This window comes from Ptychodera flava, chromosome 14, assembly GCF_041260155.1.
Source record: "Ptychodera flava strain L36383 chromosome 14, AS_Pfla_20210202, whole genome shotgun sequence".
NCBI lineage: Eukaryota > Metazoa > Hemichordata > Enteropneusta > Ptychoderidae > Ptychodera > Ptychodera flava.
In genome coordinates this window covers 13,771,574-13,788,461 of record NC_091941.1, presented here as the reverse complement: position 1 = coordinate 13,788,461, position 16,888 = coordinate 13,771,574, and the positions used below count along the sequence as shown (strand labels likewise).

The window sequence follows — 16,888 nt, the reverse complement described above, 5'->3', positions numbered from 1 at the left end:
CAGCAAAATATTCATGAATTGCGTATCAGCAGTTTACTTTCGTAATGGCTACTTCCCCCACAAAACACAAAGTTTAGACTCATAATTGTCATTTTATACATAAAACAATGTACACAAATGCCAGATATATTCCTGTGTTGCATCCCTTTGAAAAGGGAAGTGTACAACACCCATTTTGCATTTCAAACATTGGTAAATTTTAGGTAACTTGTTCCTCTTATCCCAAACTTTGCTCTGTGATCCCTGATTATTATTCTTGATCATAAAAAAGGTTAAAGTTTTCATGTAGAAGTTCTAGTAAAAATTAAACTCTCAAAACTCTTAAAGGCAAATATTACCGTAAAACTGCTTGGTATAAATTTTATATTGGCAAGGTTTGCCAGACAAGATCACACATTAAAACACAGAATGCAAAAATAACCATCTTCAAGAGAGATGTACAACATATGCACATAGAAAGGAAAATACGGTAAAAAGTTGAATGATATTGACCAGTGACTAATGCAAGGAATATCAAGGTATAGATAAATTGTTCAAGTCCCTGATACAGCAGTTCTTGAAATATGATTCACAGGAAAGGTGTATTTACTGTCCATGTTATATGGCAGTTTTAAATATTTGATTTATCAATCACAAAAGTTTGTGTGAATGGTTCTACTCCGGAACAAAAAGGACTAGATGTGTTCTAGACTCAGTAGGCTCTAGAGATGTGATGAGGGTACAAACAAACGCATGTGTGTATAAACGCAAATGGAAATACAAGTACTTCTATGCACGTTTGCACAAGTGGGTTTGTTTGTATCGTGGTCCTTTCAAATTCCAGGTTTGACCTATTGCTGAAGCATTGCACATCTTTCTTGCTGACATTGTTCAGGAGATTTCCCTTCACAGCATATTACTGACAATATATTGAAGTCTACCATTGACCATAGAAAAAAAGACCATCACAGCTCCTAGTACTTACTCATTTCATTTAACACACAATTCCCAGGGAATTTAAAAGGGTTATACAATAAAAAAAGAAAATACAGTGCAAACATATACATGTCAGCATCTTCTAAAATCTGGTTGAAACTAATAATTATCATCCATTTACAATGTACTGTAAGCAGTTGGCTTCTTCAAATTTTATACTGTAATTCATAGAAACTCACAGCCAAACTGAATCATCAATTTTATCATAATTATTCTGTTACATCATGTAGCAAGGCATTACAGCCTTCAAATTCTGAATGTTCTTCCTGTGGATCATTGATCTGACCAGGAAACTCTTGATCCAACATACTGAGAATGCCCACAAACTTGTTAACCATGCCATGCTTTTCACTAACAAAAAGAAATAACTTTCATTTGTTTTACACAGTTGCATATTAACAGCTTTGAATTCGCTATGGTGTACCATCGGCGAGACTTCACAATATCACATCTTATCATTGCAGCATAAAAAAGTAGTGTAAATATAAACTTTTTCTCACAAAACAGAAATGCGATTTTACAGGCATTCATAATAAAACCTGCAAAAATATGCTACCTTGTACTGGAAAATTGAAGTTTCACCGGACACATGAACTGATCCCTATGAGCCAAAGTTGCACAATGAATGCTGATGACATAAGCTGCCTTTCATACCTGTGTTGTCTCTTTAAGCAAGGGGAAGCATGATTCGCTAAAGTGTCTGCTTGCAACGCATTGTTGAATAATCGGTCCTTTTCCCAAACAACTGTTTGCTCACAATCATAAAACACTCATTAATTGCCACATATAAACACATCTACTTTGGACATAACCCTAACAAGGTCATACATGCAAATAGCTTTCGGTATCATTATGTCATTAATTTTCGTCGCATATTTTCTCTACCAGTCCACAATAGAATTCCAGATTATAATCGTTTTACACATAGAGCTGCAACTTCTGTGATCACTGACTAAATTTTTGCCAATTTTTTGACACTTATATCGAATATGTGGTTGTGACAAAATAAAGTGTATACAGACAAGAAAGTTAAATAACCACACGCGATAGCAAATGCTGTATACTCCTGTATATTAGATACACCCTGAAGTTTGTTGGTTTGTTAAAGGCCACTGCAATTTTTGTGCCTTACAGTCAATATTCATGTAAAATTGGTACTGCCTTGAAATTAATGTTAAAAGAATTAAAGACACGTGGTCCTCTTTTCAGTGATTCAACATATTGTCAGTTGCACAGAGAGATATTTGACTGCAAAGAATTCCTTGAATGGATCCGAATTTTAGAAATTATTCTTGTATGCCGTACTGCAGCAAAACTGAAGCTATACAAGTTTCTGAACAGCAACTTCTCACATTGCTACCTCTCAAAGCCACAATGTTGTATTATTCATGCCATTACAGTCTGCCTCTCCACAAGTTTACGGAATATTCCATTTGGCAGAGCTATCAGCTGATCATAGCTACCCAACTCTGCGATGGAGCCGTTCTGCAGCACAGCTATGGTGTTGGCATTCTTGATAGTTGACAGTCTGTGAGCTATGGTGATCACAGTCCGTCCAACCATCACTCTTTCCAGAGCCTCCTGTACAAGGTACTCACTCTCTGCATCCAAGGCACTGATGAAAGATGGAAAAGTGGCTTGTGAATACATTGCTTTTCCTTGGCTCCCACAGGTTAGCTGTATGTTGATGTGTGAACATCTCTGCTGATTTCTCTGCTGTAACTATTATGTCTCATGCTTTGAATGCTTGAGTACACAGCTGGCCATGAACCTTACCACATTGTGCTTCAAATAATGTGATGTAATCCTCATGATCAAAATGAATTTTGTGTCTTTTGTCAGAATAATTTGTGACCAGCGATTCTAAGTCTACTCTTTGTTTTCTGTCTGGTGAAAGAAAAGATGGTGACCCCAAGAGACTACAACAGGTATTACAATGCATGGATAAATCAGAATGTCTGAGCACACAGTGAATTAAAGTTTATATGTAGACAAACGACCACTGCGTATTGGTTACCAATAGGAATGATTATTTTCTCAATTTAATGAGCAGTTACACAGACGATTTCTTACCTTGTTGCTTCATCCAGTAGTAATATTTTTGGGTTCTTCAGAATAGCCCTGGCTATTGCAATCCTCTGTCTCTGCCCTCCTATGAAAAGTAATCAAATCATCCTACGTAATTAGTGGTCACATAAGAAAACCATAGCTATGGATGCTCTGATGCCATTCATATAGATGTCTAAAAATTACAAGCACAGTGACTACATAGAATCTATGGTTTGTGCTGTTTATTCAACCTCTACGCTCTTCACATGCAAAGAAGCAGGCCTGAGACAATGTGAGATACACATCCCTTACCAGAAAGCATCACTCCTCTTTCACCGACTAATGTATCAAAGCCACTGGGGAATGCCTGGACAAATTGATATGCATTGGCCTTTCTTGCAGCTTCATGGATTTCTTCCGCTGTGATCTGATTCATGTTAGGTGCACCGTAGGCAATATTGTCTGCTATGGAGCTGGAAAACAGAACAGGGTCCTAAAATGGCAAAGAACAAAACCTTTTGATATCTAGGACATATACATCTGACATCATGGATAACTTACATGTGACAGGTGGTTGATGTAGCTTTGTGTTCTTCATTCTATAGCAAGTATGCATTTAGATTTGATAACAGGAACTTCATTGTAATTACACTCAGCAAAGGTATGTCACACCTATCAGCATTCTCTTTAGTTTAACATGACAGACATGCTAATGACACGATTCCGTATGTCATATTTTTATAGACCAAAATCTGGTAGATAACAGATTATCTAGTGACTCTCCACCCTGACCATGACACATGAATTCCCTTGAATCATCTCAACAAGAATGCATATTCAACACTTTTGAGGTGCGACTTTGGAGCATTTTGAACCTGATTAAAGTGACACCTTCAATAGAGAGTGTACAAAAGAATTTGTGATTAGCAAAGTATTTAAGTCGTAAACTGGTATGTTTTCATAATGCCCAGGGTTGCATTGCTAATGACTGAAAACGAGGTCAATAGAGGGGCCATCTGATGAAAAATTTTCTGGTTGAGGGTTACCACTGTACCTGCACAGACTTACCTGACTAACAACTCCTATCTGATTTCTTAACCAGTCTGGACTCAGAGATCTTATATCCATGTTATCTACTGTAATACGGCCTACAAATAGAATACAAATAGAGTGTCAAGTCAGAGAGTATGCATTCAGTTAGCATAACTTAGGAACTCACTTTGGGAATACCAGGCACCACATAATCATCTCCACATAATCCTTATGGTAGCACTCTATGCTTGTCAGAGGGCGCCCTTCATGATGAAACATGCCCCGAGGATAATGTTGAATTATATCACAGTTTAGCCCAGCCCTATTAGTCTTGCCAAAATGAGATGATAGTAGTAGTAACATTTTTTGGCAAGTTGGTGGCAGCTCTCAGCTATGATATTATTAAACTGTTGTTGATTCTTCATCAGGACAATTTTGTAAAGCATTAGACAATAGTTATTACACCTTTGTACTGTTACAGATAGTTCTTTCTTTGCTGGGCATTACGTAAAGTAGGTCTGAATGTGTTTGGTCATATCTAGAAAAATAGGACTTGAAGCAAAGACATGATAAATGACAATGACCAATCACAACACCTCTGACAATTCTAAACAACTTGATACTAATTCCTACACAGACCTTCAATAGTTTGGATCCCATGAGTGAAACAATCTGTGATCTTGGAATGCTGAAACGTTACAATTTTGTTTGACTTGTTTTGTTTTCATCACCAGTTTGGTTAACGAGTGAAATTTCATCAATGAACATCCAAAGTGAAGTCTTTCGAGCATGATCTTAAAACGAAAAGAAATCATCTTCTTTACCCTGATCAGGATCATAAAATCTCATGAGTAATGATGCTAGCGTAGATTTCCCTGAGCCACTGGATCCAACCACGGCAGTCACTGACCCAGCGGGTACCTGTAGGTTTAAATTCTGTAAGATTGGCATATCAGTACGGCTTGGGTACACGAAGCTGACGTTGTTGAAGCATATTGCACCTTCAAGTTCAGAAAGACTTGGTTGCAGTCCATCTACGAAGAGAGAAGATATGCAAGAAAATCTCTGAATTATCTTTCAAAGTAAATGTGATTTATAACATGCATCTTTGAATTGAAGTTGTAAGCCATTGGGGTTGATGACCTCTCTCGGATACGTCTTGTACTTGGATATTTGTGATGATATCATACTATAATACATGAAGGTACTACTACTACTACTACTACTACTACTACTACTACTACATTTTAAATGCAATCCCTAATGTTTTCAATACGTTTTAAGTTACATCACGTCTGAAGTGATTGCTAAATATTACACGCATAGCCAACATTACCAACTTTACCATGTTAACAAACTGAGAGATTTGAAACGAGTATACTATCCCAAAATATCAATCACACTAATCAACCAAACACTATTCATTGAGACTTACCAGTAAGTGGTATAGATGGTTTTCTGTCCATCAGTTCCCAGAGCCTGGTACTGCCTCCAAGGGCTTTCATTAATTCTGAGTAAAACGAACTTAATCCTATGATAAAAGAAACAGAGATTCTATATTGGACAACTAACTTCCTCTAGACAGCAATTTTCCTAATGCACATTTTGTGTCTGTTGTATTTGAATACATGTTTTTCCCTTTGAGTTTTGCCAGTCAGGAATTTAGAACAAACCCCAATCACATGGAATCACCATTGATTTAGTAATTGCACGGTATGTATGGACTCATGTAGTTTGCAACTACAGAGAAATTTAAAAGTTACAAGAATGATTTCTTTCTGGATCATTCAAGGCCTCTCTGCATAAACAAATCTATGTCCAGCTACATACTGTGTTTTGCCTGCCATGTACATACCTCCTATGGAAGCTCCCACAAATCCAGCATAGAGCAGAAATGCCGAGAGATCACCAATTGTCAACTGCGCTGAATTCATCATCATACCACCACTGTATAACACTGACAGCATGATAAAATTACCTGACAAACCCATCTGCAATGAAAATGTCAAATTTTTCTCTCTGAACCAAAGTTAATGTGACATTCAACCTTGACACATAAACTTGAAAGTCACGTGTGACCTCATGACATATACTAAACATATAGGAATGTAATACTTGCAAAGTACTGTACTGAGTTTACTTTTATAATCATTGTGGCTCTCACTAACCCTGCTCACTGAAGGTTTGCCATATTATCATTCATTTCTCCAAACCAAAAGCGATGATCACTAGAAAATTTCAGCCCCCTTAAAATGTTGACTTTGTATCATAGGCACTAATCAGCCAAGGCCTTGAGAGAAAGAGTTCAGTAAATGCATGCATGTATCTGTTTTCTGTTCTGACAGCTTTCTGTCACTTTTTCAAACTATTCTACATTTGGAAGTCACATACATACACAAAGCTGTGTAGTTTCTTTTATGTACTATATTAAAATGGTGTGATATTCTCGCAAAAATTTTCTATACAGCTCATTTTGATGCAGATAGTCCAAATTTGACCCTGTTTGAGAGGATCATGTAAAATTGATGAAAAGAGGGGTGGTTTTACCACATGACCCACGGAATCAGATGTTTCATGACTGTCTCCGATTTTGAGAATCAGAATAAAATTTTCAGAATTCAGAGTATGTTTCATAATACTCCTGTGCCATGCCATATGGTTGATTTGTGTAGAAAATGTTCTTACTCCCTAGCTACGGTTACAAAAGTGTTAACAAAACACATTCACATCGTTTAAATTTAATTTCAGAGTGTAATTAACATGCAAATTTCTCTCAGAATGTCATTAGTTTTCTGTTGATGTCATGAGATCAGTGCATTATTGCACAGTCAAATAGTGACTGACTATTACCGTTAGTGTTAAAATACAACATGTTTGAATGGTGTTACAAAAAGAAAATGTCACTGTATTGTCAGAGCTAAAAAGTCTTTCATTGAAACAATCATAGTGAATTTGGATACCATATATCTAACAGCTGACTCGACCCATTAGCAGTTATTGTTACACACTTCTCAGTTAGTTCTACACACCGTGCATTATCGCACCACATTTTGAGAATACAGAACAGAATGGACTTGTTTTGCCAGGTTATTTTTGTGAGCATATGGACTGAAGGGAAAAAGAAATAAGGCCTAAGAGTGTTTTCAATAGAAAAATCCAAAATTAAATTGACTGTACCAGATAAGTGTTCATTCAGATTATATTGCAGAACCAATATATGTCACAACATAACATGAGATGAAGACAACGTGCAAGGAAAGGATTGAAAAAGCTCTTCTATTTATAAACAGTTAACTAAATACCACATTGCAACGACTCAGAAATATTGATGCTACAGTGGTACAATTGTTATCTGTACTGCATATGTTTTTTGAAAGATTAAGGTAACACGTATGATAAAATTTCACACTTTCTAAAGAATTTTAAAATTATATAATCATTGCTATTTTGTCATGACAGGGCTACTTACCATACCAAAGAATCCCGCCCTAGCAAGTGCTTCCGTGTAGACTAATTTTAGTACTTTTTCAAGTTGTGTGGAATAGGTGTGATTTTCTCTGGATTCCTGGGCAAATGCTCTCACCGTACGGATGTTACTAATCCTCTCATCGGCCACCTGTTATTTCAAGCAACAAAATTCAAAATACAAAAAAACAACATTTAATCTCCTGTAATGGAAAAATTGAAACCATGCTATCAAACAAAATCTTGACAATATGGATATTGGTGCTGGCCACTTGTAAAATATTAGCCAAAAAGTACAAGAACATCACATCTGGAAAATATTTATCCTTTCACTTTGATGATGGCCAAAGGTAAAATTCTTCACCCAGATTGCCAATATTATGTTTCCAATCATTATATACCGGTATTTACAATAATTGATAATTGAACGCTTGGTTCCTTTTCTGATGAAATTTCATGTAAACTGCTTCAGAGGTAAAATTGCATTCAGGTATTTACTGTTTATCCTTGAATTTCGACTGTTCATAAAATTTGGATACAATCAAACAGCTAGAGTTGATAGCACCTACTACTGATACCTGGATACATGGTCATGCAATCCTGACATCTACATGGGAATATATTATGATACTTTGGTTTAAGTTTTATACATTTATGTCATTTGATACCTCTCTATCTAAAGCTTTATTTTCATTTATAATTGCTGACTGCAAATTGTAAAGTTGTAATGATTACACAGCATCATACCAACTTGAGTATGCCATGCAAGTTACCAGTCAGTAACACGATGGATATGAAAAGAAAAAAGAGGTCCATGGTAAGACTCACCTCTGTAGCTGTAGCTAAAGAGTCTTGTACCCCCTTGGTAATTTTTCTCATGTATCTGCCATAGATGACTGCACAGGCAGCAACAGGAGGTACGATGGCCAGGACCACACTGGCAAGCTGTGGTGATGTATAAAACTGGCAACATAAACAAACACTATGAAGTCAGTTAGATAGTTCCTTTCTACCTAAAAACTGTGCCAAAGTCAGACCATTTGCTGACTTGCCATCTCTTGTGAGATCTCAATAATTTTCAACCATGCATGTTTGTAAAATTGAGTCAGTGTACAAAATACTGATGATTTTAACCCTCTGAGTGCTGTAAATTTTTCCCACCAAAATTTTAGTACAACAGTTTAGCAATTCTTAAGAATTTTTCTGTAATTTTTCTAATTATTTTGGACCAAATGTACATCATGTTTAGTTAGGTACAGTTTTTTATCAAAATTTTGGCAAAAATCTGAAAAAAAATGGACTTGAGTATATTTTATAACGGCTACAATAATTGACTTGTGAGTTCAAAGGGTTAAGAAGGCATGTAATCAGAATGTTGGTCAAGTCATTGCTTCGATTTACCTTTTATATTTCTAGACACTATTGCGCACAAATTTCAAGATGGATTTTAACAAATGCAATCATTTCTGTTAAAAAAAAATCTGCATACATTTAAAAAAATTTTGTGATAAACCATGAATTTCAACTATGAATTTTTAGCTTCTATTATCAATTGGTCATCTTAGTTATCTAAAAATTGTACAAAGACAAGCCTGTATGGGGAGACATATCACATCCATATTATAGTATATGTCAAGTCATTATCACATCAATTCTAACTGCACAGAGGAAATGTTTACAAAGTTTATAGAAAAGAGAATTTTACAATGACTACAACAAAAAAAGTTAGTTTATGGTCACTTTCTCATTTACTGCACTGCAAGGCGTGGCATATCAATACTACAGGAATAATATGCAAGATAAATCAAGGATTCAGTGTAAAAGGACCATGAGCGGAGACTCTAATGCAGCTTACCATCATGCCAACACCTCCAATGACTTGTGCAGTTGCCCTGAGTCCGTCAGACACGTTGCTAGTAACCGACTGGCCTACCAGTTGAGCGTCAGCCGACAAACGGTTGATCAGTTCACCGGTCTTGGTCTTGTCAAAAAATGCGATATCTTGCCTGAGTATTGATACAAAGACCGATTCCCGTAACCTTTTAATGATCCTCTGCCCTGAAAATTGTGAACAAAGCACAATATTGGTTTTTAAACCATTAATGAGACATTCCGACATTGACAACCTTGAACCTGTTCATATGTGTGTGACTTTAATCAGAAGTCAAGTTTGTCAGTACAACAGTGAGTGCTTTGATCTTTTGGATTTTAACAGTGAATAGATATAATCTTTATGAAGATTAATGCAACAGGAGGAGATACTTTGAGATCTGATTACTAAACTTTTTATTTTTTACTTTCATCAATATATCACAACCTACACTCATTACTCTATCTTCTTATCTGTTATTATTAGAACTGAAGATATATAAATAAGCTGAACGGATAAACATATAACAATTGTGCCAACCACACATCATCAATACTAATTACCTGAAGTCTGCATCAAGTAGACTCGTCCAAAGTTAGCACTCGCCCCGAACAGAAAAACACAGATAAGAATCTTGGCTATTGTCCTCAACGTCTTTATCATTTCATCATTATCTGACGATAAGTTAATAATATCTATAATTTTGCCCATGCAAAACGGCACAGACATGGTCACCCCACTGGAAATAATGAGTAATAAAATTGCACCTGGAAAGGGGAAAAAAAATAAAAGTTACCGACAAATAGTGCGGGTGTTAAGACAGGTAGAAATTCTTACCTACATTGCAGTGTGGTACGACAAGTAGTAAAGTTGTGACATCTCTAATAGATAATTTATACTGAAACAAAATCATAGATTATTCTAAAACTAACAAAGATCTTTACTTTCCGATTTCAAAGTAAATTTTGAAGAGCAATCTATTTTATCATAATGGCAATTTCAGATACTCAGTGGTCATTTCATCACACAGTGATAAGAATGAAAATAATCACACTATAAGTCAAACCAGTGCTACTTAAGTCAGATCTGAATGTCGTGTTACTGTAATATCGACAGACTTCGGTATTAACGTATCACATCGTACTATGACGTAGGTGTACCTGCAAGTCTTGATTTTTCTGGTTTGGCGAGAGACAGTAATCTTGCCACTTCTGAGCTGTTCGGGATGAAAGACTTTTTCTCGGCGGGTTTTCTGACGTTTACTCGTTGTTCCGCTTTTGAGCAGAACGTTCTTCTGACGACGGTTTGTCCCGAGTGTGAGGAGCGACATGTTCGCCTCGTAGGTACTGTCGAAAACCGGCGAGTGTTGGTCGCATGCCCGCAATGTCGACCTGTTATCCCTGCGTGCCTGACGCCTAGCGTATAAAAGTCATGATCACGTCCGATAAGTCGAAACGTTCTACCGATTCCATTCTTATAATATGATTTTAAACAGCTAACGAATGACCGTATCGTTTCACCGTTCCTAAAAGCAATTAAATTGGCGACCACACATTTCATTATACCTCCGTTGGCAGCAAGGCTGCACGTTTTGAAACAAGTTTGCTGAGGTAGTGCAGACGACACCGACGGATGCCAGGGATGGGTCAGATGAGATCGCAGACGACCAGTACAGATATATCTTACTGTTGTTGCACTATAATTGGTAAATATGGGAAGTCTTCCTGAAAACATTGTCCCTGATTATGACTTTCAGTAGAGTACTCCCATTCTAACTCTCCAAATCAGGCACACGACCAGCAAACATAAAATCACGAGGAGCAGGTGACTGGTCTGTGCTGTGCAAGCACCACAGCAATGCGTTTGCATTCAGTTGACCTTTTACGTCACTTCCTGTCGCTGTGTACACGGAAGAGGCTGTGCGAAAACCCTGTGATGCAACATGAGGTCAAGTTATATCACGGGGGCCGGGCTTTCGCAAAGTGAATCAAATGTCTGTGGTTTCTGCACATGCAAAGATATAACCATCTCTTTTTAACGTCCACCATGTATACCCGGCTTCCATTTGGAGGGGCGTTAGCAAGGCCGCGTACGGTATCCGCGGTATGGCTTCATAGTCGTCCGCGATTCAGCGCTGTTGAACTCAGCTATATTGACCCTTGATCACGAGAGCTCACATGATGGGCAGGCAGGTGCAAGTCCCTAACAATAACATCAGAAAGGTTTACTTTATCGACTATAATCATCTATTCTGGTTTTATGTTATCCATAGGCATCGCCGAAGTTGACAGCAATTTTAGTGTAAAAAGAAGATAATGAAATAATGAGCTCAGAACTTAATCTCACAAAGAATTTAAAATTAGGTTTTTAGAAAATTACTTACTGGATATCAAGAACTTAAGCTGCAGAAAATTGGTCACTTCTGATCATTTCTCATCACTATTTACATATAGAGTTGGGCAGAAGGTCAAAACCAAGAATTCCGCCTGAATCCAGATTTGTAAGTTTTATATTAAAGTCTTCCTTCGAGGATGAATTTCACTATAGGCCTAAGTAGTGATAGTAAAGTTCTTTCTTCTTCAATGAAGTTGTATGATAGCCAATATTTGATAGTTTAAATGAAAGAGATGTTTTTGTACATTTTTAGTTCAGATGATAAGCTGTCACTCATGACGAAATTGACCAGAGTTCTTGATTTCATCGAAGGAGATAAGGAGAGATATAGCGCAAAGGGCATGTTTTTTACGCAATAGACTCTGCTCAGTAACTGTTGTAAACCTATATTATCAAAATCATTTTGAGATTCCATGAGCATTTGCAGGTGACGACTGAAGTTTTATGAACAGATCACCGTGTAGACCTTAACAGTTTTTATCAAGAATATCAACATTTCTTAAACTTTCCAATTATGCGCAACAAAAAGTTTTCGACTAATTGTCTGATATGTGCAGTTGGCCGGACGATCACATCGACATTGTCGCCAAGGTTACACACATTCCAAGCTGGTTAGTTGTAGCTCTTCAGTATTTCATACGATATTAGTATGGACAAATCTAAGCACTTTTAAAGTTTTCATTAATGCGAACATACCATGTGAGATCAATGACGAGAAGAACACAATGGTGAAGTTGAAATAAAAAATGAAAACGCATCATGATGGTTTGTAATCAGTTGGTATTCCTGATGGAGTTACGCACAAATTTAAATGAATGGTTGAATGAGGTCAAACTGAAAATTGTGCCATACATCAACGTATGTTTCCGATGGATTGGCATAAATTATAAAAGCAATTAAGATTAAGACATTACAGGGCTCGAAATAAACTTTTTTCCCCGGTAGTCCACTTGGGCTACCATTTTCCGAAGTTGGTAGCCCAGTGACAATGGCTGGTAGCCCGTGCATATTTTAGTTTAGGGATGTTTTTTCATTAACAAGAGAAGAAAAAGCCATTTTTCAAGATTCTGCCCGTGAAGTGAGTTTGTTAGTCATTTGATGTGAATACTTGCACACCTTTATTACCCAAAGAAAACTGCTATAATTGACTGACTGAATTTCATGTCCCAGGCTTTGGTAGTCCATGTGGGCTACCATTTCATGGACTTTGGTAGCCCCAGGGAAAAGTTGGTAATCTGTGGACGCGGGACTACAGCTAATTTCGAGCCCTGCATTATTAATATGGGCTGTAACACGCCAGGGCAGGGTCACTGGTTTTTTGCGCTTGAAAATTGGGGATGGTCAGTGAACTTGTTTTTCTTGCGAACACTTTTTGAAAGGTCACTGTTTTCACGCAGGGCCGGGTCATAACGAAAAACACCGGCAGCACATAAGGATCATCTGAGGAAGACTATTGTTGTGTGAGCTAAGATTGAAGAAGTATTCAAAATATTCAGTACTCTTCTATATTTTCGTTCATACTTTTTCAAGGCTATACTAGCTCAGTAATTGCACTCTGTTGACAGCTATATAGGAAGCCACTTCTGTCGCAGAGGGCGCTTCACTTAAAATATCTGCTTTATTTCATGAGTGACAGCTTATCATCTGAACTAAAAATGTATATTCATAAGTTTCAGATCATGCACATTATAGATGGTTGTCAACTATGTCACTCCATGCAAATTCCGAGATAATGACCAATTGAAATTGAGGCATTGATATATCTCGGATCTTAAAGCGTATAAATGTACAGCAGTTTTCCGTCATGTTCACTTCACACCACTTACTTAATGTAGCGTGTAATGACGCAAGATGTTCCTTTGTTTTCAAGAGTGTTACGTCCTCGGGTTACGTCTTCGAACTCAAAAATTTTAAGTCGATTTGTTTACCTAGAGACAAAGAAAGCCCTATGAGTTTCACTATCTCATCCCCTTGGTGTTATACTGTGTAGCTAATATGACGGCTTGAGTTCAGCTTTCCTCAATTATCGTTTATACCAGATGGGGAAAATGCCGCCCTCTGTGTCCAATGGATTCCAATGTACATGTGACGGTTTCAACCTGTGGCACTGGATTAAAGTGCAGAAGGTAATATAAAAACGATTGGAACAAATTTTGGAGAATAAGATATTTTAATAATGCTGCAAATTTCAGTTCATCTCCTTTTCTTTCTTTCTTTATTAAAATTCGCTTGTTTTTATTGGTAATTTGTAATATTTCTACTTTCAGCTATAGGGCATCTAACACTTTTGACAAATTTGAACAAATAAAAGATCATATTCTCCAAAGTTAGTTCCACTCGCGCTTATAATGAGTTCTTTATTTAATTTCAAGTCACCATGATAATAACTCGGCCAAACCTATTTATTATGAATCGCTTTATAAAAATACTTCTGAGTTAGAAATTTAGTTTCGAGAGATATCACAAAGAATTTTAAAAATCTCCATGGCGCGTTGGCCGCGGAATAAAACACACTACTGGGCGTGTTTCGCCGAAGTTTACTAGGGTGTGGACTTATTAACCCACTCACAGAACTTTACTCAAAATTATACATCCGTAACTCGAAATGAGGTAACGGTATCCATTTCCATCGTTTAACGTTGGTTCATCCCATTTGTAGCGGGTTTGGCATGACGTCTGATGTGCTGTGGTATCGTTCGTCATATTCCAAAAAGCACACCTCTTATCTGATAAATCATGATACGGATTTTAAAGTTCGTCGATTGACAAATTATCAGGGAGCCTCGGTTCGTTTTCTGGTAATTTCACCCTTTTCAACAATAACCAACATATGAATAACCCTTGATGTTCCTTCTCACGTAGACCCTGGCTGATTCGGCTGTACAGGGTGTTATTCTTGGAATCGCCTTGGCATTCCCTCTTCTTGTCATAGCAACCATGAATATCGTTCTCGGTGGCATGACGACAATTTCTATCGGGCTGACGACAGGTTGCGTTATTGGTGTGATTCCTCTCGCCGGTTGGAAATTAGGGGTAAGCGTCTGACTTATAAAGTGAAATAAAGAACCATACCAAACATGTGCCCTGTTGTGGCGCTCTGCGATGTTTATTTGCTCCTATAAAGAGCTTTTTTGTACAATACTTAATAGGTTGTTCTAGTCCGGACTAGACGAGCATCGGGAAAAGCTCGACTCTCGTTTTGTACTTTAATGGTTCGAATTCTATGCAACATTTCGGCTTACATTTACAGTTTTTCATTGTATTTCAGCGTATACGTAGCTTTCTGTTGGCCACAGTTGGTGTTATCTAGCGCAAGACCAAAGATACTGTAATGTTTCCAAACTTCTATCGTACAATAGTTCGAATCTTGTCTTGTTTTTCTTCACTTCACAGCTGTTGGAATCGTTGAATCTGTCGCTAATCGTGGGTTTAGCCGTTGACTACGTCGTGCATCTCGCCGAGGGTTACCACCTATCACCTAAGGAGGATCGCCTCGGAAGATTACACGACATGCTTGAGCACGTGGGAGTCTCGGTGGTCTCCGGGGCAACTACGACTCTGGGCGCGTCCATGTTCATGCTGTTTGCGAAAATCAAATTTTTCATGCAATTCGGAATATTCATGCTTTGTACCATCGGCTTTTCACTCGTTTTCTCTCTTGGTTTGTTCACGACGATGCTCGGCATCATGGGACCGCAGGGAAGAACTGGCTCCCTCGTCGTCATTTACCACTGGTTAATCGGTAGGAATAAAGTGGATGTCGACTGCGATCGATGCGAGAGCAAGGGTTTTCACAGTCCGAAACACGCGCGAATGTGTTCGAAAGCAGTCGGTCCTTCACATGGCGGCTATGAAAACGAAGGGGAAACGACTTTCGACACCGAAACACGGTATCCGTCATACCTACCGCCCGCAGACTACCCATGAAGCATTGTTGACAGTTACGTATTTCGATAAAATACCCTGATTCTTTCGTGTCTCGTGTCTGTTTTCCCCGCTCTTAGCAGTTTTACTTGTATTTCGTTTCTCAGAAAAAAAAGGAACTGAAGTGCCAAGTTTCATAATTTAGACATACAATTAACAATTTAGACATACAATTTGGGGCCAAGCTTCTCAAAAAACCCCAAACAAAGAAAACTCTGAGTGAACTGAAAATAAAAACTCATATCATTAGTGTGTATGCTTTCTAGTTTGCGAAATAAATTACAACTGGTTGCTCGGTTAGGTGGCGATATTGGTTGAGGCGGAAAACCTACAAGAACCGTGAGATAATATTTCAGATTTCTAATTCCCCAGAACCAAAAGACCATTTGGGCTCAAATTTTGCAAGTAGGATCATAAGTTCAAGTTCCTTCAGGTTTGCAAAAGTAATTCCAATATGTGTTTCTGTAGCTATATTGCCATTTATAGAAAAAAACGTAAGATAAGCATAGAATAATATTTTAGAAATCGACTTCGTCAGAATCAGACCATTTCAGCTGAAATGAACATGTGCGGTACCAAAATTGTTGTCAAATTTTGAGATGACCCTGAATGACCAGTTGATTGTGCTGATGATCTTGGAAAGTGTTCTTTGTAGACTATTTTTCACTCGAGTGTGACATAGAGTTTGAACATTGAGGCACTACCTATCGCTCTCAGAGTATTATTACATATTTACTCTGTCCATGATATGTCAACCTCTTATACATTACTTGCACTTACTACACGTGTACGCACAGTCCATACCAAATTGACAGATATTTTTCTCAGACATCAAGTACCATGTAACCCACATTTGCTTTTGCCTTGCATTTCTTTTCTGTAGATGTTGTTCATATTTTAGACAATTTAATCAATAAAATTCGTATTGATCATCGTTGAGAAGAACACAGCTATTGCGTTATAAGCTTATATTGCTATATACTTTGTAATCAGCGATTCTTTGATCTTGAATGTGAAGTAAAAGATACTGTAACTATAGGTATTACTCTAAAATACGTTTGTCTTGTTTAAAGTACCTTTGAAATTTCATTTACTTTTTCTTTGTCATCAGCGATTCTTTGATCTTTTAAAACATTCGTTGAAAAAATACTGCTGCCAGGCCTCTTTCACACAAATAGC

At 37.5% G+C, this 16,888-nt stretch overlaps 2 protein-coding genes across 2 annotated transcripts; one reads left to right on the top strand and one right to left on the bottom strand.

Moving 5' to 3' along the window:
- Positions 1-1,110: 1,110 nt before the first annotated feature.
- On the bottom strand, positions 1,111-11,274 carry LOC139149440 (ATP-binding cassette sub-family B member 10, mitochondrial-like). The gene is made up of 12 exons (XM_070721212.1): positions 10,552-11,274; positions 9,955-10,158; positions 9,377-9,579; positions 8,350-8,484; positions 7,526-7,672; positions 5,912-6,047; positions 5,492-5,587; positions 4,881-5,090; positions 4,093-4,172; positions 3,337-3,517; positions 3,049-3,127; positions 1,111-2,590 (listed from the first exon to the last, which is right to left on the bottom strand). The coding sequence occupies exons 1-12, from the start codon at positions 11,123-11,125 to the stop codon at positions 2,362-2,364; spliced, it is 2,274 nt and encodes a 757-aa protein (XP_070577313.1). The 5' UTR covers positions 11,126-11,274; the 3' UTR covers positions 1,111-2,361.
- Positions 11,275-13,494: 2,220 nt separating this feature from the next.
- LOC139149439 (protein dispatched homolog 1-like) lies at positions 13,495-16,644 on the top strand. The gene is made up of 3 exons (XM_070721211.1): positions 13,495-13,911; positions 14,648-14,818; positions 15,179-16,644. Exons 1-3 carry the CDS (start codon positions 13,825-13,827, stop codon positions 15,710-15,712), a joined length of 792 nt encoding a protein of 263 aa, XP_070577312.1. The 5' UTR covers positions 13,495-13,824; the 3' UTR covers positions 15,713-16,644.
- The last annotated feature ends 244 nt before the right edge of the window (positions 16,645-16,888 follow it).

Bases quoted from the DNA above. Each gene is read 5' to 3' on its own strand.
- LOC139149439 (XM_070721211.1), top strand. From the start codon at position 13,825: ATGGGGAAAATGCCGCCCTCTGTGTCCAATGGATTCCAATGTACATGT. The intron at 13,912-14,647 runs GTAATATAAAAA...CTTCTCACGTAG, and splicing joins ACTGGATTAAAGTGCAGAAG to ACCCTGGCTGATTCGGCTGT. The intron at 14,819-15,178 runs GTAAGCGTCTGA...TTCACTTCACAG, and splicing joins TCGCCGGTTGGAAATTAGGG to CTGTTGGAATCGTTGAATCT.
- LOC139149440 (XM_070721212.1), bottom strand. From the start codon at position 11,125: ATGTTTTCAGGAAGACTTCCCATATTTACCAATTATAGTGCAACAACA. The intron at 8,485-9,376 runs GTAAGCTGCATT...TTATGTTGCCAG, and splicing joins TTGGAGGTGTTGGCATGATG to TTTTATACATCACCACAGCT. The intron at 5,588-5,911 runs GTATGTACATGG...CTTTTATCATAG, and splicing joins TGTGGGAGCTTCCATAGGAG to GATTAAGTTCGTTTTACTCA.